Source organism: Candoia aspera, chromosome 6 (genome assembly GCF_035149785.1).
Source record: "Candoia aspera isolate rCanAsp1 chromosome 6, rCanAsp1.hap2, whole genome shotgun sequence".
Classification (NCBI taxonomy): Eukaryota; Metazoa; Chordata; class Lepidosauria; order Squamata; family Boidae; genus Candoia; species Candoia aspera.
The window spans coordinates 38,597,868-38,621,790 of NC_086158.1; the positions used below are offsets into that span (position 1 = coordinate 38,597,868).

A 23,923-nucleotide genomic window follows, 5' to 3' on the forward strand; every position below is an offset into this window, starting at 1 on the left:
GAAACAAATTCCTATTTTCAGCTTCTTTTAGCTACCTAATGCAAAGCATTACCTGGTGTCTGTTTGAATACATAAACAACCAGCAGGAAGCTATGGGCAAATACAGATTGTAGCAAATACATTTTCTGACAAGGAATATTCACTATTTTTAAAAGCTCCAGTTTGAGCCCCTTTAAATACCCTTTGCTTTATGTTGCTGATAGGGTTACAACATAGAAACAGTTGCCTATAAAATCAGGTGGCTAATTCCTCTAACTTACCTAAGGCCAAGATTGACCTTCAAAAAAACAACAACAACAACAACCCAGTATGCATGTAAGCTCTGACCCTAAATTAGCATCTGCTTGAAACCTTGCCTCCATTTGGTCACACCAATAGCAGCTGCTATCTTCAACTGGGAAGATCTAGGTTCAAGTCTACCCTCTGGCATGGAAGCTCACTGGATAACAGAGCAATTCACTTACATTCAGCCCAGCCTACCACACTGGGTTGTTTTGTGGAGAAAATTAGAAGAGTAGGTACTTGCAGGCCTGCAACTAGGGTCTCTGTCATCCGGGGCAAACATGGATTCCACACCCATTTTGGCGCCCCCCCAGTGCTCATTTTGGCGCCTCCCCAGCGTGGTGCCTGGGGCACACGCCCCGTTTGCCCCTCCCTAGTTGCGGCCCTGGGTACTTGAGCTCGTGGAAGAAAGGCAAGACAGAAATCTAATAAAGAAGCAAAGTCACACTGCTTTACAAGTTAATTTTATTGGAAGTGGCAGATCCATCTTGCTGCTTTTTTGAATACCAGTACATTGTTACTTTGAATATTGGAGACACTCTGGGGAGCATTCTGGTGATATCATGTGGACTAGCATAAAGTACCTTTTATGAACAGCACAAAGTAGAAGCTTCCTGTTTTCCATTGGTATATTTCCATATGTTGTATAAGCAATTTGGACAAATAATTTATGGTAAAGAAATTGGATTCATCAGCTCTCTATCGTTTTTAGTTGGCTATCCATAAGCGTGGCTGAAATACAACTGCCCCAGCTATTTCTTAAGAGCATTATGTTCCAGCATAATATCTGAATACTGTATCATCAACAGAGCATTTTCCAGGGAATATAAACAGAACTGGAAGATCCACTTCCACCCACAACTGTAATTATTAAGCAGTAACATGTCTTTCTCAAGAAAGTCATCCATGGCACTATCAGTGACGTGCTACATATTTAGAAAATGATACTTGAAGACCACCCACTTCCATTTTTAATACTGCTATAGATCTGCTAGCTTCCTACTCAAGAGTCTCAGATTGCTCAGAAAATGATAGGATACTTCCTAAAACTATTTGGGACCAACATAGAGTGAACAGTTAAAGAGACAGAACAAAGAACACGTTTCAGGAACGTCACCTAGAATATTCTTCACTGGTTGGCACCACACTTTATTTCAATTTAACAAAAAAAATTAGCCACATTTCACAAACAAAGCTCTAAACATGTGGAAACTTGGGACTCTGTTGCTTCCCTAACCTGTAGGAGTAGTTAGTGTCTCTCCTCAGTAAGTCCAGAATACTTTGCCTGCCAAAATTATTGAATCAGATATGAGTCAAGAGTAATGAATACTGTGTAGCAGCAGAAGGGCTTGCCACACTACAAGTATATCAGCTTTGAGCTGTTGTCACTGAAACGTGGCCAAGGGCAGATTACAGCAGCAGACAAGCCTGCCTCGCAAAAGGGGCAAGCAGACTGAGGAGGAAAATATCACCTGTATAACTAACTGAGAAAATCTAAAGAAAATTCTCTTGAGTAACAGCCACCTATACTGTCTAGCTGACTGGCAAGAGATCATCCATGTGCTTAAGTAAACTTTGCCTCTGGCCAGAGGAGAAACCCACCAGTGTCTCCTTCCTCCTTGGAATGTGTTTGTCTAGGAATCTCGATTTTCCAGCAGTCAGGATTTTGCTTTGAAACAAGGTCTGACCTGAGCAAAATTGGTTATTGTTTAAAAACCTCCATGAAATGCATTGTAGAAATTACCCTCCCAGTTCTGCAAAGTAGTCCATGATCATTTGCGTTACAAATCCCATCTTGGGCGGTCATGACACATACACACACAAAGGCTCTGAAATGTCTGGGAATTCATAGCACAATGTTAACATCCAATAGCAGGTAATGAATTCAAGATGCAGTTCTTATGGAGCTGGTGGGGTTGGGGGGAGTCACCCTTTTCATGAGTAATAAAGGGCAGACTCATCAACGTGCTGAAGTCAGGTGGTTCCTACTGTGCGAGAACCTGAGGATGAACAAGAGAAATCTGTCAGGCTTCTCACCGTAAGTTGTTAAGCCAAGAGTGGGTAGCATCACAGGCATGTAGGTTGGGTGAGGGGGATTTCCTTTTTTGGGTAAGTTGCAGTGTGTGTGTGTGTGGTACTTTTTCATATGTTCTGTGCCTCAAAATAGTGGGAAGCTGAAATTCAACAGCACAAATGAGGGGAACTTTGCATGTCACTTGTGGCCCTGAGGATGCAGATGGCCCACCTTCACCTTACAGATACAGTATATAGAAGGAGTATTTTATTTGTTCGTTTGTTTGTTTTCTACTATAGCCTGTCTTCAAATTCAATAACAAACAAGTAGAACATTGTTTCGGGCTAAATATTCAAAGTCATGCTTAGCCAAAATTGGTGTGGATTAGTACCAGGATGGATTTTCACTATCCTGTCCAGATACCATTCAAAGAACTAAGTTCAAGATAGTAGACTTCAGGAGGGAATCCACTTTAGGAGGGAATCCACAATCTACAACATATATCTAAATACCATGGGCACAAACAAAAAGCAGCATAAATTAGGAGTAGATAATTGTTGCTTATCTACCACTAGTAAGTTTGATCAGGCTAGCCCTTGCTGATTTTACCTTTGCACTCGCTCCACCATATATGCAATTAGTTTATCTGAGATTCCTGGGCAAGATTCTTCAGCTAAGCTAAAAGCATTTTCAAGTTCTTCCATGGCGCCTACATTTCCTCCGGTCTGCTTGTGCTTGTCTTTGAGCTGCCAAGAAAGTTGTTTAGAATAGTCAGAAGATCTGTTTCTAAATTTTCATGTTATGTCAGAGATGATAGTATATATTCCATAGCTAATAGATGAGAGCCAGTTTGCCCTAGTGGTTAAGATGCTGGGCTAGAGACCAGGAGTCTGTGAGTTCTAGTCCCGCCTTAGGCATGAAAGCCGGCTGGGTAACCTTGGGCCAGTCACTCTCTCTCAGCCCAACTCGGTGCAATGTAGACTAGCCTCCTTGTGGTGCACCCTGGGCAACGTGACTTATCACGGTTAAATAGTCTACACATCTGGCTGCTGGACCTCACAAGGATTTCCCAGCAAGAAGAAAAAGCAGCGTGAACACCGAACTGCTAGCCATATGATAAAAAAAAGAGCTAATACATCACAACTTTAATATGTAAGCTGATTACTCTCTACCCACATTTAAAAGGGTGCTATATAGTATATTTCTTTGCTGATTTTTGTTAGATACATTTTACATCCAAATGTTTAGGCAACTCTTGATTCCAGCATGAAAGAATTTAGGCCAGAACTTGAGCCCAGCTCATACATAAAACTATGAACACTATATATGTTAGGCAATATAATATGGAACACTCTTGTTCCATTAAAAATATCCTGCTCATCCACCACCCAGTAAAAAGGTTTTTAGTGTGGCTTTCCATTTCTCCATATAGTACAATCCCTGGAATCTCCTATTTAAGTTTCAGTAGACTTGGCATTTAGATTGCAGAAAAATCTTTGCTCTGGTCAGATTGAACTATAAGAATTTCTCCAGAAATTGAATAGCTAGCTGTGAAGCAAAACTGAAAGCAAAAAGTATCAGGACAAGACCAATAATTCAATAACCAAAAGCTTGTCTGGCTCAGTATCTCTCCCCTTCAATTATCAGCATGGCTTAGATAGCTGTGACCTGTCCCAAAGAGATCCTGACCTAGGCCAGTCATCCTTTGCTAAGTGCCTCCCACATAATCAGGATTCAAAGCAGGGCAAAGCTGCGTACTGGCAGTGTGGAATTAGAGGAGCAGTGTGCATTACTCCCACTGGTGAAAGAAAATGCCTCTTGCTAGAACACACTAAGCAGACTCCAGACTGACACCAAATAAGCAATCAGCCTACAGATTTCAAACAGATACTGTTAAGTTTTAGTGCATTATTACCAACTGCTTATTTTGGATTTGAGTATTTTTGCCTTGCAAGAATTACTCTGAGCTGGACTGGATGTGTCATAACCAGAAGGACCATGCAGTTCATCTGCATGCTATACTTGACAGCTACTAACATTTTTGGTATTATGAACCACCATAGATAACTTGCTATTTAAATATAAAAATGACCCCCCCCCAAAAAAAAACTACACATGACCAAATAGTACTGGTAAAAAGTACTCAGAAGCCTTTGTCAGTATTGGATTTAGACACATAAGTAGAAACTGTACCTCGTTTCTCACCTAAAGAATCATCTCCTGACATGCGCTTGCTTTTCAGAATTCCTATCCACTTCAGAGATCCTCACCTACTTATCCAAGCCCTTTACATGTTACAAACAAGTTTACAAAAACGGGTCAGAATGTGCCAGAGACTCACCTCTCTGAAGACAGGGCGGACGAGAGTAGAGAGACACTGGGACCGGGGCTGCCTCTTAATAGGTTCAGAAGCCTGGAAAGAGGAAAAGCAAGGTTGCCAGCTAGCATTTCCCTAAGTAAGCCTTCCAACCTGTTAGATCAAGGGCAGGCAACCTTGTATATTCTAGGACTGGTTCACACATTATGCTAAGCCGGGGTTTGCTTTAATCAAGGTTTTGTTGAAAAGGCCACATGGCCTGCTTCATAATGCTAAGTGCACATGATGGTCTACAAACCAAAATGTCTGTGTGCCTACATCATGCTAAGTCAAAATCAACACCTTTACAGCCTAATGTAATGTACGAACCCAGTCTGGATGTTTTGGATTACAAATTCCATAATCCCTGGCCACTTGGGCTGATGGGGGTTGAAATCTGGAGTGCACCAGGTTGCCTACCTCTACTTATATTTGCTCTTTGTCCACAAAAATGCAGTGTATTGCCAAGCATCATGAATCTATACTGTTATGAAAGAAACAGAGGAAAACAGAGACAGGTATCATTAACAGCTTTCTATTTCTCCCTGCAGACTCAGCAGATCCCACTCTGATTCCAGGAAGAGCCTAAGGCTGGAATGACATCTTATATACCAGGAGCATTTATACCACTTCCCAGTAGCAGATTAAGAATAGCAGCAACATTTCTGACAAACAGCTGGTATTAATGAGTTGCTAAAAATGAAAAGCAGCCAAAGCAAACTAATGCTCTAATACTGTTGTCTCACGTCATGAGAGAAACATTACAGTCCCCCAGACCTACTAACAGTGGTTTGGTTCTTCTCAGCTGCAACCAACACCAAACTGACCTTTTGGGACCCATGATGAGACATCCCTTTATGCAACTTGTTCAGGGAACTGGGACGAATAGTTGGAGGGAAAGTCCAGATGGGCCCTTGATCCCTCTCATCTGCATCTCTATCACTACGAAATAAAAAAATAATACTTGTATCCAAGAAATGTGTTGAACTGGATAAATTACATACAGATCAAAAATTTACTTACTTACTTACTTATTTATCAAATTTTGCCACCGCCCATCTCCCCTCAAAGGGGGGACTCTGCGCGGTTTACAACCAGGATAAAACATTAAAGTACCCTAAAAACATTAATACAAATATAATATTCAAATAGATACAGTATGAAATTCAGATGACGAGGCTAGTTGGAAAATTGCTCACATATATCTAAGAGGCCATTTAGGGTGCTAACCATCTCCAGGAGTGATTACTCCCCCTCCTGTCCCAAGCGAGGTGGCAAAACCAGGTTTTTAGTTGTTTACGAAAAGCCACAAGAGGTGGAATCTGCCTTACCTCTGGAGGAAGAATGTTCCAAAGGGCGGGAGCCACTGCAGAGAAGGCACACTTCCTGGACCCTGCCAGATGGAACTCTCTGCGGACGGCATCCCTAACATGGCCTCTCTTCAAAGTGCTTCCCCAATGGGGAAAGCCCCACTGGCCTGACAATTAGTGTGGGGTATCAGGGGGCTAACATTTGATGTGAGAGCAAATACACTAATTTTTCTGGAAGGTTTCCAACTCACTGAACCAGGATTGGGTATTCATGTATTCCATTTGCCTCCATTTTGTAAATGGAAGCATCTAGCATTAAAATAATATATGTTGTTCCTTTCCCATCCACACCCAAAAAGCCACATCAATTATATCCATGTTAAAATCTACAAAAGATTGTTTGCCAAGAGGCAAAATTTATACTGTTCAGACTCCTCTCACTAACATCTGACTGTGAATTATTCTTATCTGGGAATGGGGCAAGAGAAAGGGAATATACATACATGTCAGAGTCATCTGAGCTGGAATCCTCACCATGCCCCTCTGATTTCCACCGTTTGTACCGGTCAATGAGTTCCATGAGAAATGATGTTTTCTTTGTGTAACGTGTAATAAATTTGTGCTTTAGCAATTCCTTTGCAGTGGGCCTCTGTGCAAACAAAGGAGACAAAACAAGGAGTTTTAGCTAGCAGAAGCCTAAATAAGAAGGCAGATGGCACTTTTGGCTTTCTGAAGAACGTTTTCATTTGGAAAGTGACTCTGGCAGACTTATTTTTTAATTAACCTTACATTTACATTTCCTTCAGAAGCTCAAAGCAGTTTCCCACCAACAATTTTGTAGGAGAGATTGGGCTGAAAAGCTGAGAGCACGACTGGCCCAAAGTTACCCAGCGATCTTCTGTGGCTGAGGGTAAACCTGAACCTGAGTCTCCCTAGTCCCAGTACACATGGCTCATCTCCAAAGGTCAAGTATTACATTCTTTTAATAGCTTTTGCCAGATATTCTAATTCAGGAGAACTAGTTCCCTATAGGCGCTGTTTACAAAGACAGGCAAAGAAAAAAACACTTACAAATCTGGGGTCCTTGTTAAGGCAGGCTTCCACAAATTCCTTAAAGGGCTTACTGTGGTGCCCCTCTAACGTTGGAGGGTTGTTCTTGGGAATCAGGAAGAGAACTCTCATTGGATGCAGGTCAGAATTTGGAGGCTCTCCTTTCGCCAGTTCAATAGCAGTAATGCCAAGGGACCAAATGTCTGCCTGTAAGAAGAACAAAAGTGCATGAACTCAGAATATTCCACCTTAATTTGGGAGATGGAAACCAACACTGTGTGCTCAAAGGCTTCGATTCCCATTTCCAAAATACAATAATTCATTTCACCTTCCAGAATGATCCTGTGTGTGTGTGTGTGTGTGTGTGTGTGCGCGCACCTTCAAGTCAAGGTTGACTCCTGGCAACTGCCTGGACAAGTCCCTGCAGTTTTCTTGGCAAGATTTTGGAAGTGGTTTGCCATTGCCTGCTTCCTGGGGCTGACAGGAATTCCTGTGTGAATGGGTGTGAAATGTGTTTTCAACATGTGGGTGTCTCCCTTTGTCTAAATGAAGTAATCTCTAAAGAAAAATTATTTATGACCGACAGTTTCATAAGATTTTGTACAGGTGGCTGTGTCAAAAAAATGTTCACTAAGTATGGATTTACTAAAAGTGAAAATGATCATAACAGTCAAAATGGTAGTCATTGGTCATGGCCCCCAAGAAGACTGCAAGAATGGTTTTATGTTTCTTTTTATTTCCTGTAATTACAGATCTCTTGTATCTGAAGTTTTGCAACATAAAAATATCTGTCAACGTTCTTCATTTTTCAAACATGGACATGTTAGTGAGATATGGGTGATGCAGAATTTCAAAGAGATCAACTTTGATAAAAATTCAGTAAAAATTGCTTCTTTGAATAGGAGCAATACTCTGCTAGTATGCTCAACCATTACTGTGGGCAAAGGATGTGGATATGACATAAATCTTCTATTTTTTCTAACATACTGTACTATCCTGATGAGATAATACATTGGTGGTCTTTTTACTTCCGGTTGCTCCTCTCAGCTCACCTTGAAGTCATAGGCTGACTGCTTGATGACTTCGGGTGCCATCCAAAAAGGAGTCCCAACAAAGGTGTTTCTCTTGATTTGAGTGTCTGTCAGTTGGCCAGCCACACCAAAGTCAGCTAGTTTCACATCCCCTTGCTCCGAAAGTAACACATTGGCAGCTGTTTATACAAAAAGTTATATAAGCACCATAATCAAAGGAGGTTCTCTCTCTTGGGGAAAGATAGTATCCTTTGAAGGTTTGGCATACAGTTTTCAGTTATTTTTCAAGATAGCAGAGAGGAAGACAAATGGTTCTTTAAAGAACTGTACTGAGAAGGCAAAAGACATCCAGAAAGTTGGTTCAATCCTTAGGTCTGCTTCTCAGTCCACTTCCTTATACGTTCACAAGCCAGACAATGGAATTACATTGTTGTCCTACCTGAAACAATTAACTCTGTTCTCCATTCTTTGTCCTTCCCATGTTTTCCATCTTTCCTTTCTATATTCCGTTGGAAAGGCCATTGTAACTACCCTAACCGTACCTTATATTCTGGCATTAAAAAAAAAAATCACTATCCAGAAGTACTATACTGAACACAGATTGAGAGTAACTGCACAATTTATATACACAGCATAAATCTCATCAAAAACCATTATTAATAAGAATATACTAACACCATCCTTTTATGAAGAGAAGTCAGTTGTTTCAGTACACTTTACTAAAGCAAATGGATTCAAAATTGTTACATGGACTTTTATATAGATTTCAAATTATTTCCATTTATTAGTAGTATATTTTCAAAAGCCCCTGTAATTTCATCATAAACATTGGGGTTTGGCAGAGTAAAATAATATGCTTTCTGCTTAATAATGTGTTATTGCCACCCCAGGTGCAGACATTAGTCTCATTTCAGCTGCTTTCATCCCCTCTTCTCATTTTCAAAATCATGAAACATTTCCCTCTTTAAAAAAAAATAATTTTCATTAGTCTGTTGAAAAGATTTATGGCAGAATCCAGACTCCTTTGTTTAATGCATGATCACAGAAACGTATATACTTAGGCTAGATTTTTCTTTCCAGGATATTAGTGCAAACAAGCAACAAACATGGATTCATTGGTCTCAATAAAGAAGTGCCAGGAATGAACACAGTGTATATTCTGTGTGACTTACCTTTTATGTCTCTGTGGATTTTCCTCTCAGAGTGAAGGTAATCCAGACCTTTTAGAATTTCACGCAGGATTGTGGCAATGTAGGTCTCCTCTAAGGGACCAGGCTTGAGCTGAAAGAAAAGGGCAGAAATATGTCCATGAAATCTATGAAATGACTCTGGCTATGAAGATTTGCAAAAAAATATTTTTTAGTCACCTCTATTTTATAAAGTTTCAATCTCGAATAGTGTAGGAGATTGGAGATATTTTCAATAGTTAATTCTAGAGCAGAATCACAACACATCCTGAACAGAAACCGGCTTCCCAACTGCTGAATAATTTCACTCATAAAGCATTTAGTTCATCTGTGCTTCATTAAACAATGCAAAGAGTGCATAGAGTGGCAATTTTAAATATACCTGTTCACACTACATGTTTAATTAGGTCAAGAGAGTGTGACTTAGCAAACAGCACTGGCGTTAGAAAGATAGCCTTCTGAACTCCAGTGCTGTTTGCTAAGCCACACTCTCTTGATCTAATTAAACATGTAGTGTGAACAGGTATATTTAAAATTGCCACTCTATGCACTCTTTGCATTGTTTAACCTCAGATAGCCTACTTTAGCCTCAGATAGCTAAACTAACTTGCTCTACCCCCTGAGGTGTTCACTAACTTCCCTCAATCAGTGGTGTCATCCGAACATGTACAAGCCCCATGAAGGCAATATCTTAGTATGGCCTTGCAAAAATGGGCTTCTCTGGGAAGTCCATTTACCTTTCTGTTTTACTTTTTACTTCCCAGTGAGCATACAGAGGTGGGGGAAAGTGTGAGAAAGGGGGTGGAGTTGGTACCTCTATGCTGGGCCTCTATGGATTTTTTTTTAATTTTCTAAAAAAATTAGATAATGGCAGGGAATGACAGCTACTTGAAAGGCTTCCCACTTCCCTTCTGACTGGGACACCTGTGATTACACACAGCTGCTGCATGATAGTGTTTACCCCAAAGGAACAGTGGACTGTGTCATATGAACAAGGCCAGTGAGGACTTATGATTGTACTTCTTGGAACCAAGGGCTGAATTACGGTGTATTCTAACTACTCATTTGATTTATAACCCACTTTTTTGTATATATGAGCACAAGGTGACTAACACAATTAAAAAACATAACAAAAAAAAATTAAAAACCATTTAACAATTGAAACAATTAGTGAAATATTGCCTTTACAACTTCCCTAAAAGCTGTGATTCCATAATCATAAGAATGACACAGAAGACCCCACATACATACAAGATCTCAGTACATCAGGGTTGCTGAGGTTACATCCTTATGACCTGCCCAATACTGGCATCCAACTCAAAGCCTAACCCAATCAGCTTTATCATAAAGCATGATACAACTATCTCACAGCCTGCCTTCAATATTCTAGGTCTCTGCACCATCCTTAGAACAATACTATGAGGAGAAAACACCTCACAGTATGGAAGTACAGCGCGAGTGTACTCTGGGTGGATGCCATGGAGACAGAACAATAAGCTCCTGCCTCTGCTGTCCTAGAACCTCATTCTGCTTAATCCAGCACCATCCATGGAGGGAAAAGGGAAGGTCAGATAGAGAAAAGCATGCTATGGTGATGCAAGCCCTGCCCCATTTCTACATGCATCGTGATGTTACCTCCATGCCCCAAGGGATGCAGCTTCTGGCATGACACTGCAATGCTGCTTTCATTACTCTGATGGAAGCAGAGTGATCCTGTAGACACTGCTGGCTGGCTCTGTCTGATCTATCTGAAAAGTTTCTCTGCTTACATTCATGTTATCACTCAAATGTCAACTTGGAGTGCATGGCCAATGCCAAATGATGAGAGAAGTCAGACTTTTACACTCCAAAATTGTGAAGTACATTGCAACAGTGACTAAAGGAAATGTCACACACCAGTGTCAAGAAAAAACTGGTAAAGGAAACCAAACTAAATGTTCACACACTCAGTTTGCTTAGCAATTATACAATTTCAGGGAAAATAGAAAGCAGCAAGGCAAAAACCTGCAAACAGGCACTATTCCTTGGAGTAGCGAAACCTAATAATATGGTTGTTAATGGTGTCCCAGTGAACGGTAAGTTGAACCAAAAGATTTGCTCCAAAGAGGCGAGCAGACAGTTGAGGGCATGGCTTAAACGAGACATAGAACTGTTAGGTGGTATGTAGCATGATGTGGTGAAGGTAGAAGAATGGCCGTTTGTAGAAAGTGTTTAGGAATTATAGTGCTAACCACTCAAGCTATCTTCTTATTTCACAGGTTAGCTAAGGCTTCAATATATTTCCACAATCAGAATATTTATTTATTTAAAAGACTGTATGGCTGCCCATCTTAAAACACAACTCTAGGCGGCTCACAACAGCAATAAAACAAACAAACAAAAACTATTAAACTATAAAAACAAAAACCCAGCATCTCAGCCATTCATAGGCTTCCATCTCACCCTATCGCAGCACCTGAGGGAAGAGTCAGCTCTTTACAACATTCTGGAAGGCGAAAGGGGTGGGGGCCGGCAGGATCTCGAGAGGATGGGCATTCCATAGGGCAGGGGCCACTACAGAAAAGGCCTGCTTCCTAGGTCCTGCTAGATGGCAATGTTTAAGGGAAAGGACCTGGAGCGTGCTCATTCTGATGACCTGGTGGGTCGGGCAGATACTCTCAGGGAGAGACGATCCTGCAAATAACCTGGCCCTATGCCATGTAAGACTTTAAAGATGATAACCAGCACTTTGAGTTGCATCTGAAAAGAAACTGGGAGCTCATGCAACAGAGGTATAATATGGACAAACTGACAGGAGCTCAGTACTGTCCACGCCACCGCATTCTGGACCAGTTGTAACTTACAGTGAACTTCAAGGGCAGTCCCATGTAGAGCACATTCCAATAGTCCCACCAGGAAGTGACCAAAGCATGAGTGACAGTGAGCAAGGCCTCCCAGAATGGGCACAATTAGTGCACAAAATGAGTCTGTGCAAAGGCACCCCTGCTCACAACTGACTTTGCAAAGCAGTTTCATGTATATGTTAAAGAGAAGGAGTGAAAGACCTGAGCCCTGAGACACACGACATTGCAGGGGTCTAGGGCTGGACCTCTCCCCCACAACTGGAACCGGCCACACAGGGAGGAGGAGAACCACTGCAAAACAGTGTCTCCTATTCACAATCCTTGGAGTCAGTCCAAGATACCATGGTCAGTGATATTGAAAGCCGCCAGGAGGAGGGCCAGGACAGTTGCAGCACCTCCATCCCAAGCCCTCCAGAGGTCATCCACAAATGTGACCAATGCCGTTTCAGTACTGTACCTCGGCCTGAACCCAGACTGAAAAGGGTCCAGATAATCTGCTTCATCCAGGGCCAGAATACCAAATCTGTTGGCTGTACGGAGCCAAATACCAGTTGGGTTAGATAGATGGTCATAACTGATTATATGAAATCCTGAGCTGCTCTTGGGTGGGCAAATTCTGGCAAGGTAATAAACAAAATAACAAAGATACTTACTAGATCCAGAGCTGAGCCACCTCCCAAATACTCCATGATTATCCACAGTTTGGTGCCCTGCAAATTAAACCAAGCAGATGTGACACCAATGGCAGTATTATGTTTAGTTAAGTCCATCTAGTTTCCTATTAGAACTTTAAATAGGCTGCTCTGCATCTCTTGTATAGTTTCTTAGTACCAGAATAAGACCTAATTGTCTCACTGACATTATATAACATGTTTATGGTGATATTATTTTTGATGCTTTTAAGAAATTAATTATATAAGCAGTATCATGGTAACCAGTTTAATACAGGAGTGTTAGGGTAAGGAAATACAAGGACAACTTTATCTTTGCTACACACAAATGATACTCTCATAGTAACCCCTTTAGAGAAAAGATTCAGAAGCAAAGTTCGTTATCCATAATCAAGCACCTTCAATTATTTATTTGTTTATTTTTCGAATTTCTATTACTGTCCATCTCTCCTAAAAGGAGTACTCTGGGTGGTTTACAATAAAATCAAAAATTAAAAGCATATAAATTACAATATACCAACCAATAAATAAAGATAAAATAGATATAAAATCCAAGAGGCAAAGATCTTAATCGTTGGGGAGAGATCTATGATACTAGCCACCCCCAAGAAGAACTGATTAAGAAATGAAGCTTGGTTGCCTCAAGAAGAACGTTCCAGACTACACACCAACCAACTACAAACTCAGTAAAATGATTAAAAAAGCCTAATTTAGAATCAGCAAATGTAGGAAGGGAACACTTTGCATATATTTCTCATTCACTCTATTGATTACTGAGACGGAATTTCATTCAAATTATTAGATCTCTGGAAGACTAAATATTTATTCTATTGATCATGAGTATTTTTATTTGAACACTTCATGTATAACAGAAAAAGGACTTTGAAGGAAAACCTTCTTCCCATGCTCACTGACATTTATCCACTCATACCACAAGATTTTTTGCTGCTATTTGGTGAAGAAATATAGACAATTCTTGGAAAAAACAGAGGGCCTGCCTATAAAAGGAGCCATTTCGCTGTGCTTGGAGACAGAATGATTTGTACAGTAGTTGGTTTTTGTTTCCTATTCCTCCAGTTTTGTAGATAAATTGCAAAGTTACCAGCTTGCAATAAAAACACTGCAATCCAGGCTACTTTTCTAGCTTCAGTTACCTTCAAGTAGGAGCCATAGTATCGGGTGATATATGGACTGTCACACTGACTGAGAACTGTTATCTCCTGCTGGATGTCTTCAATCTCATCCTCTGCCTCTTCCAGGTCAATTATTTTGATAGCTACTACCTCCTTGGTACGGTTGTCAATTCCTTTGTACACTTCCCCAAATGATCCTTTACCAATCCTTTCCAGCTTGGTGAACAGTTCCTCTGGATCAACCCGAGAATGCTAAGTTGGATAAAATATATTGAGGAGGTGAAGAAGAGGTGAGAGAGAAAGGCAACACATTAAGAAAAACTATTCAGAACTCTAAAAAGCAGAAAAACAAAGGTTAGCTATTATTATTAGCTATTATAACAATTCTAAGTGAACTTACTATAGTACAGTGACAATATTGGCTTACTATTAGAATAGAAGAAGAATATATATGAGGTTCCATGAATACCAAAAGCTATATTTTAACTTAACATTGATTATTTTCTACAGGGATTGTCATGACAGTCAATTTCAGCAAAAATAATGAGACACTTCTGTCTACCAGAGCTTACCATCAGATGCAAGAAATAGGTCAGACCAAGGAAGTTACATCATGAAAGCCTTTTATGTGTTGCAAGACTCTTTATATGGTTTTATTATATCTACACACACACACACACACTGTGTGTCAATGTATAATAGTTAATAGATGAATGATTAACCATACAATTTAAATGTGAAAAGAGAAACTGTATGCTTTAAATAGAACAAAACATGGATGATTTTCCCCTGGTTTGCATGTCACAAGTTTTATGACTTACTACAGCATAGCCTTTCCCAACCTAGTGCCTTTCAGTTATGTTAAAAATGCAAATCCTAGAAGTTCCAGCTAACTCTCAGACATGAGCTGGAATGAACTCAAACAAGCCTTTAATTTGCCCAACCCTCTTCACATTCCATGCAGGAGATTGTCAGCAGGATCTACTTTACATTTCCTGTAACTTTGGCTTATTGTTGTCAATCTGGTCAAGTCAATCCAAGAAAACATCAAGTTCAAGGGACATTTTTTAAAAAGGTATTTTAATCTAACTGGTATAATATAGCTCATAGCTACATTATATTCAGCAGAAGACCAAGCATCTCATCAATCCAAAGGAGAGGACTAGGAAGACTATAATATGAATACTTTCTCCAGTAGTCCTATATTGAAGCAAAGCATTTCATCATGATTTTTAGACTAATCTATCAGGTGGCAATATTTGGCTGACCTTTTCCCCGCTTGTCAACTAATTTGGGTACAGGGAATTCCAGGACTATAAGATAGACTGGGAAGTTGAAAAATATCCTGAAAAAGGCAAGGGCAATGAGACTATGAAGTCACCAGAGTCAAGCTCAACTCAGAACCTTTACATTTTTTTTCAGAATAAGCCAGTGGCCTGATTCACACATAATGATAAAGCATGAATTTGGAATCACAATGACAGTAAGTCCAAACCAAGCAAGCCAGATTACTTAGTGTGATATATGAGCCAGGAATGTGATTAATTCAGAAAACTGGCTTAGCAGAATGCCAATGAATCAGGGAGGAATATCTATTACATGCATTTAAACAGACAGCAGTAAGCAGACCAACCAAATATAAGATTTCTGTAACAGATTAAGTATGAATTTAGGAATTGAACTGGTAAGTCAGTGTTAGGTTTGCAAATAAATGTACCAACAGAAATATCTCAGTATAGTAGTAACTCAGTAGAGCAGAGCTATTTTTTCCATATTTTCTTCTAAGATTAACTTGTTCAACATGGATCTGCCTTTTTCCCACATAAAGTATTTTTATCTAAAGGAGAAAAAATAAAACTATGAAAATATTAGAGTATCTGGCTGTAAATATCAGAATTGTGTTCAACCTGTTGAACAACTTCCTTAGAATGTCAGAGTTCTACTAATATTGTAGCTATTTAGATAAGAGATTGTATTAATTTAACATCCTAGAAAGAGCCTCCACTGACACATAAATCTATAGGACAGCACTGTGAACAGCAATCTGTTTAATCATTATCTATCTGTCAATACATCAGTTATTTCTAATACAATATTGGATAAATGTCTCCTCTATCCTAGAGATTAATTTCTTTTATATAAAACATGCAAAATGTGAGTAGATTAATAGGTACTGCTTCAGCGGGCAGGTAACGGCGTTCTGTGTAGTCATGCCGGTCACATGACCACGGAACTGTCTATGGACAAACGCCGGCTCTTTGGCTTTGAAACGGAGATGAGCACCGCCCCCTAGAGTCGGACACGACTGGACTTAATGTCAAGGGAAACCTTTACCTTTACTTAACCTTTTATTAAAGTTTCTTCCATCTTGAGAATTAACTATAGTGCTTGAAATATTGAAGAAAAGTTGAAATTGTTCATTTCTATCCTGAGTGATTTTGAGGGAGGGGCAGAATTAGATCTGAAAAGTGTGCAAATCCTAGATCTACGATGAAAGAATGTCAGCTTAAAAGGTTTTTATGGGTTTAAGTATTAAATTTAAGAAGAATTTAAGATTAAGAAGAGAAGTAATTAATGGAGTTATAAAGTTTGTGAATGTAATCTCAAATGCTGCAGAATTCAGTCTTAGCTTTCATATTCTAACAAGGTTTCTGGAGCTATTTCCATTTGATCTGCTATAGCTCCTGTACATATGACAGTAACAGTGGGAACATCAGAAAGTTGGGAAGATATCTAAGAGCCATGTACATTTCTTGCAGCTGACCAATATAAAAAGAATAGACATGAGGTGCACTCTGTATCTATTTTGTGAGAGAAGCTCCATCCTGAAGTGGCAGTTCCATTCAGGTAGTAGAAAGCACACTAGTATGGAAAATGGATGGATGAGTGAGTATTAATTATTTTTCCTAAAATTGCCAATAGACCACCCTATTAAAATAGTAATAAAATCCACAGATATCCATTATTATTATGTGTTAATATATGGTCCAAGATCAAACTAGCAAACATTATTCATGTGTGTGTGTGTGTGTGTGTGTGTGTGTATTCTCATATATAAATTACATAAAAGCAAAAAAAAAAAAAATTAAAGCTGCGAGGAAGACACCAGTCACCTCCTTTAAGCTAAAGCTACAGATAAAGTCAGTACCTTTACTAGAGTTAATTAAAATAGTATAAAGTGTGCAAGCATTCAAGTACAGGCCAACATGACTAGAAATGCTTTCCATAAGAATAATAACAGAAGCAGTAGAAATTCCAGACAGCTAGGAGCTGAAATATTATGACTACTTTACCACCTCTTTAACCCCATCAAGATAACTTATTGCAGACCATGCCACAGAGATAATTTGAGCTAAAAGCTGGGAACAAATGTTTAAAAGAACAATAATCAAACCAGAAATATACACGTTCAACATATTTTATACTGCTTTACCTTTTCTTAGTGCAGTTTTATTATTTTGAAGCCAGATTATACCGCCTTCCCACTTATATTATTTTCATACCTGGTGTGGGTGGGTGTGCCTGTCACTTTGAGAAGATATGGTACAGACTCACCCATAAATGAATCACCAGCAAGGGTTGTACCAGTTTCAGTTTCTGTTCTAAGGCTTTTGAGTTATAGGCATTTGGCTCTTACTGTTAATAATGCAATTATGTAAATCCCACTAAGAAACTCTTGGACAAGTTGCAAGATGCAAGCAGCTTCTCATATGATGACACAAAGTCTATGCATATGCTCAAAAAGCAAGTCTCACGCTTGATTTCTGCTTTCACCTATCAACAAATACACACTAGAAATATAAAAAGATAAAATGTAAGCAAGAGAGGGGGAATAGAGAAAGCATCAGGACAGAAAGTCAGCCAATCCCTCATAAACCTGAGAAAAGATCAATTTTCACAATTTATCTTTTCACAGGTTTATGAGGGATTGGCTGACTTTCTGGCACATATAAAGCGATATCCAGCATGATGCCATCTAGCAAAATGATAGGATAAAGTATCCAGAGAAGCTGGCCTGGTTCATGTAACATGGCAAACTGGACCACGCACATTCAAGATGCAATCTTGGGTCTTTGCAACAACAAACCTAAAGCAATGAGTCTGAATTCAATGAGTCTGAAATCCTAGGTACAGTGCCGTGAAGTAAGAATTAAAAATGGTGACACTCATGTTCGTTTGTCAGAATGTAATGCAAATATGGCCACATGCAGAAGTTTAGATATTTCAATTTCAGGTAAATTGATTGAGAAATAGCCTCAAGTTCTCACTCACCTGATTGGCAAATTCTCTCAGATGAGCCATGGCTGAAGACTGTCACAACACTCATATACTAATTCTTGCACAGCAATGAAAAGTATGTTACCTTCTATTGATCACTTTGCTACAAAAAGAGAAAAAGTGCAGCCAATTAAAATGGTATGATACAAAATGCTCACACTTTACCACAGACTCAGGAATGATAACAATTTCAACAGGCGGCCTACCTCTACTAATATCTTAATCAGCTCAGAATAAGCAACTCAGAACCTGATATTCTTTCTTAGTCTATCAACTTACAAGTGTGCAGGGAGTCGGGGAGAGTTCGCCTGCATCCAGATACACCATCCAGAATTCTTTAAAAAGGCTGGAGTAAACACCTACTTGTTTGACTGATTGATTGATTAATTAATTAATATGCTCTCTTTTTAGTAACTGTATGATAAACCACAGATTTAACAGTGTGTTGCTTTGAGAATGAAGACAACTTTGCCACCAGGAGTCCAGCTTAAAGCACAATAAGAAGTTGAACTTCATGACTAAGCCCAGTATGAATAATTTCCTATTCCATCCACTCTTGTGGGTGTTAGGATTCCAATTATGTTGGATGATGGGAACGGTAATCCAAGACATACAGAGTACATCAGATCCAGGGAAGGTTAACAACAGAAAATCAAACCAAGCCCTACAGATATACATAGTCGCTTTCTCAGAGGTGCTAAATCGGCACCTCTCATTCCCCTGTCCGGAGGAAATGTTTATCAAGCGTGACAGGGCTGCACAAAGGGGAATGTTAGGGTGGACTGCAACGAGAAAGAGAAAAAGCATCTAAAGAAACGCCTTTCCTACCACATGTGTAAAAAAACCTAGCGGGGTGGGGATTAGCTCGGAGAAGACCTTCTGTGTATTATTTCCATCAGGTATTTCCAGATGTGCAGCCAACCGGAGATGGATAAAGGCCAAAATTCTCCCTGCCCTACTGCCCCCAGAGAGAACAGCTCCTCCCAGCCTCTAGATACACCTGCCATGGCAACGGTTGCCGCCGCCAGTCTTATTCCCGAACAGCTCGCCCCGCCTCTATTACCAGGCGTGTCTGAAGCCCTTCGCCCTCACCTGCATCCCGAGGGTCCCTCCTGCCCAGTTGCCCCATTGTAGCTTAGCGCGCGCCAGTCCAGGCTAGCGAATTCGGTGATAGTAACTGCAGGGGAGGCAGGGAACAAGACGAAAACAATCATGCGCAGGAATCTGACTTGCTGCGGAGGCTACTGGGAAGACTAGTTCTTGCCTCAAGCAATTCGCTCGAGAATGCTAGGAGCAGAGACTGCAATACCTATAATACATTTCAGGAGGGCAGGGTAGGCCACTCGGAAAGCGAGGGTTTCTGGGAAAGGTAGTTTACTAGGCTTCGTTTTCGGCTGCTAGGAGGAAATAAAGGCTGAAGTTCCTTCTGTCTGCGGCGCTTTGATTCCTTCTGGTGGTCGAGTTGAGCAGTACAATTTTTGCATAAAGCAAAATGTCACACGAACTCCTTTGCTAAACCGATGTGACCAGATTTCAGTCTTTCACGCAAATGTCTTGTGGATTTTTTTTTTAAATCAACCTTCCATGGTAATTATGAAGCTAGAATAAGAGAATTATACAGCGTCACTTTAATAAGGAGCAGAATGTTCACAATGCAGTTAAAATAACTTTTGTTTTTGTTGCAAGGTAAAAATCCTAGCTGATCTCTTTCAAACTGAAGGAATCATTTCATGTGATCATTTAAGATTTCATTTTATTTTAAATTTTTATATTTCATTGACTTTTTCATCTTATACAGAAACATATTTCAAGCAAATTTTAGAACTGTACAAATTGGAAGATGATTAATAATAAAACCTTACAAAAAGCTACACAACATGGGGGCAGGGGGAATGGGGACTTAGCCCCAAATAACTGTTATGCATTGCACCATAATAGATGAAGATGTTTGGTCAGTAACATCTAGGGGGCAAATTATTGTTGGAGATTTCAAATCAAGATACTCTTAAGACGTTTTAGGTATCTAAAATCACCTTCGGAATATATGTTGGAAAAATAGCTTTGTTTCCTTGATACCAAAGCAATTTTGGGATGATCACTTGATACAATGCAAAATGCAAGTGTCAGTTACAAAATAAGAGTATTGAGAGAACTTTAAGCAGCTGTTACCTAAAAAGCTTACTCTCTGGAAGTCTGGAAACATTTGCAAAACAATTTAAAATAGTTCAGTTCAAACACATTTAAACATAAAGTTCCAACATATTTGCTTGGAAGTTGTATTCTTAATTAAATTTACAGGCTGTAATTAAAAAGGTACTTGGGAGTAAACCCTCACTGAATATAGCTGGATGCTCATACAGATATTTGCATAATAAATTGTTAGAAGTTAATATGCTGTATTTGCATGAATCAAATGAAATACATTGGACTGAATTGTCTAACCAGCAATTTAAGAGTGTACTGGTAAGCATTTTAATTACGCAAGCTAAAGTGTCTAGCCTCAAAAGATAACGCTCAGTTTGGTTTAAATAAAACTTAATGGGGAGGTATAACTGCTTTGGCCGGTCTTGTTGGTTCCCAATTCATGGCGGGATGGGGTGGTGTCAGATTTTTTATGTGAAAGGTGGTAACTGAATTAATTTTCCAAGGGGCTCAAACTTATGTTAATCTACTTAGATGGCAATACTACTGTATTTGTATTGAATTCCACAGTTGTCTCCTGTCTATTCATTGTTCCTGCCCACTGCATCAGAAGTTACCTGATTCTTGCATCTGAGTCTGAAGGTAGAGTATAAACTATGTTTAGCATAACATGGCTGTTAGATTTATGGGGTAGGAATTATAGTTCATAAATAAGTCCTTTCTTAGATATAGACACTCCATTTCAGTACAGAATTTATTCCTGGCAATAACCATTTGAATGCTAGTCTTTTTTTGATCCCATCCATTCCTTCTAGTAATCCATTCCAGGATTACATCAGGATATGTAAGATGTGATGGCTTTCTATCAGATGAAACTGACCAAGCATAGATGTGGATCGGAGGAAGAAGTGAGCTGCCAAAAAGGAGTTAATGTGGACATCGTTTTGGTAGACAATTGTAAATTTTCTGGTGATCCACAGACAGAAACTTTAATTTATCCTACTTTTAGAATGGGACCATGTAGCCTCTGGATGGGAGATTTCAGCTCCCATCTCCTCCTGCCACATGGGTTTACAAGAGCTACATTCAAAGCATGAGGAAGGCACCAGTTTTCCTTCCCCTTTTCTGGAAAGTGCTGAACATTCTACAAGCATTGTTCAGTAACTTGAGAAATATTTTCTATATTATGGTTTTCAGGCCAACATCTTTTATATTACAGCTTTATTCAAGTTTTGTTAGTATAAAAAACTATCTAGTTTATCTCTACTTCTATTTTTCACTTACTAAGGAATATGTTTTGCCTATGGATGGTGACCATTCCAAGTAATAGTTTGGATTCTGTAGTTTGAAAAGTGTGGGATCAACCATTGGCTCTTTGCTTTTTCAGTCCAGTCACTCAGGAATCTTGGGGCTCATCCTCACATTCTGCTAAACATTTTCACAGTACATATCTTTGTGATGAAGCCTTTCTTCCCTCCAGTCATTGACCTCTGCCTTCCACGGTCATTTTGACTCAGGCTCAAGGAGATACTGGATACCTGATTTCTGTGGAGGGATCTGCCTATGTAATACCTGACCCATGCTTTGCAACACACCATTCAGGTCTTCTGGAAGACTGCTCAATCTGTTATTAAACATACATGCAGCAATATTTCAAAAGAACAGTAGACCTGTTTGTAAAAGAAGGCTACTGATTGATTTAAATTGGGAGATGCTTGTTTTGTCTCATATCAGTGCACTACAGAGTTTTTATTACTTCTGCCAACAAAAGGTTTCATGTGGTCATGCTTCTTGTTGTTTACATTACTTGGGAGGGGAGCTGCCATTTTGCCTACTCCAATGCCATTTTGCGTATCCCATGGGATAAACTTCTAAGTGCTGCTGAACATAACCACTTGCTGCCAGTACTGCCCTTCCCTTGCAGCACTTATCAGGTGAGATGTTTGGAAGTTGGGATGAACTTGATGAGAGCTCTGCCTGTTAAGCAAGTGAAAGGATGATCTAAACCTGTGTCCAAAAATAATCCATCTGACAGTTAATGGTGTGGAGGATGGACCTGGGAGGGAATGGGAAGGAATGCTTTCAGTGCACTGAGATACCATGGAAGTTTCAACCCACTTCCTCTCACACCCCTCCTTCATCCACCTACCTGTCGGGCTATTTTTGGACAATCTGAAAGTATCCCAGTGCCTAGTTGAATCTAATTTGAATCCCTGTGCAACCTCCTCCTCCATTTCATGTTGACTATGACTAAATGCAGACTGCTTTTTTATTCTAAATATATGTGTGATATATTTATAAGCAGAAGAAACTCCACTCAGTATAATAAAATTTACTCCCAAGCAGGTGGTCTTCAACAGTCATCATCTACATTTTTAGCACATTTTTCAAAAACAATCCATTAATCAGCAGGCAAAATTATTTGGAAGATTCTTTGTAATTTGAAACACACACAAAGACACCCTTTTATATGTTTTTATGTGTGGTATAAATACCTGTCTAGTCTCTGGAGAATTCTGGACCTTGCACTAGAGCCACCCCTTCTTGGTACTCTCCATCTGTGCCTTCCTTTATAAGATGAATTGGAGAAAGTTGTCCTAGATTCTCCCTGGGGCCCAACAGCATTCCATTCATTTCTATTCATAGTCTCTACTCCTTAATTATATAGTAAGAAATGTCAACTATCAGTTGCAATACAAATTCTTCGTTCTCATGTTTCAGGAAAGACAACTGAGATAAGTGTCTTAAGCATGGTACTTTTCTTAACCATGCAGAAGTTCATGGATTATGTATAGTATAGTTCAACATTACAGAAGCCAAGTGTTTTCCATCAGATTCTGGCAACACACTTACATAAGTCACTTTAGATAGCATGCTATTAGAAAATGTGACCACTGCACTCAACCTCATCAAGCATGTGTAGTTGTGTGGTGAATAGGAAGTGTTATATTCCAATCCACAAGCAGCAGCATGGAGACTATGACTGAGTTCATTAAACTGCCAAGTCCAGCATGTTCTTTGTTATCTTGCAAGTCTTTGGTTGGCCAGGTCCTTTTCCTTTGTAAGACTGGGACTGGATTCAGACATTACCCTTATGTCATAATTAGCTTAATCCCAGTTTATGAATACGATATGTTTGGTTTCAAATACTGTGTTTAGTCATGGTTTGCATAATCATGGTTTATTAAATTATAGTTGCCTTGCAAGGAAGGAGGAGCTTGGCAACTTCTGACTTTAAGCTCAAACTTTCCCTTAGCCAGAATTTCTAGAAAAAGCAACTTCCAAGGAATCAGCTTCACATTCTTTTTTTTTTTTAAAGAATTTTGTTAAGTTTCAAGACAAGGATAAAAGCTACAAAAAAAAACAAAAAACTACAAAAAAGAACTAAAAAGGTGTGAAAACACAAGAGATTTTTTTTTCAAAGTTACAGAAAGATGTGACTTCTGACATTTAACAGCAAGCATATACAAAAATTTCCATAATCAATCTCCTACTCTATATTAGACCAAAACCACATTATTTCTATAAATCGTTCCACTTTAGCATATTATAAAAATCACTAAGTACAGTTACTCCCTCCTTATATTAAAATAAAGAAAAAAAATTCATATAGACCTCCTAAACAA

The 23,923-nt window shown here is 39.4% G+C and overlaps 1 protein-coding gene across 1 annotated transcript; it reads right to left on the minus strand.

Moving 5' to 3' along the window:
* Positions 1–730: 730 nt before the first annotated feature.
* Positions 731–19,359, minus strand: STK25 (serine/threonine kinase 25). The gene is made up of 12 exons (XM_063306760.1): positions 19,248–19,359; positions 18,150–18,258; positions 13,899–14,129; positions 12,727–12,783; positions 9,216–9,324; positions 8,065–8,222; positions 7,034–7,219; positions 6,466–6,611; positions 5,480–5,594; positions 4,638–4,709; positions 2,906–3,042; positions 731–2,282 (listed from the first exon to the last, which is right to left on the minus strand). The coding sequence occupies exons 2-12, from the start codon at positions 18,177–18,179 to the stop codon at positions 2,243–2,245; spliced, it is 1,281 nt and encodes a 426-aa protein (XP_063162830.1). The 5' UTR covers positions 18,180–18,258; positions 19,248–19,359; the 3' UTR covers positions 731–2,242.
* Between the last annotated feature and the right edge of the window lie 4,564 nt (positions 19,360–23,923).

Coding starts and splice junctions, on each gene's coding strand:
- STK25 (XM_063306760.1), bottom strand. CDS start 18,179: ATGGCTCATCTGAGAGAATTTGCCAATCAG. Junction 8,223..9,215: donor AATCCACAGAGACATAAAAG/GTAAGTCACACA, acceptor TTGTATAAACAG/CTGCCAATGTGTTACTTTCG. Junction 6,612..7,033: donor TTAACAAGGACCCCAGATTT/GTAAGTGTTTTT, acceptor TTGTTTGCACAG/AGGCCCACTGCAAAGGAATT.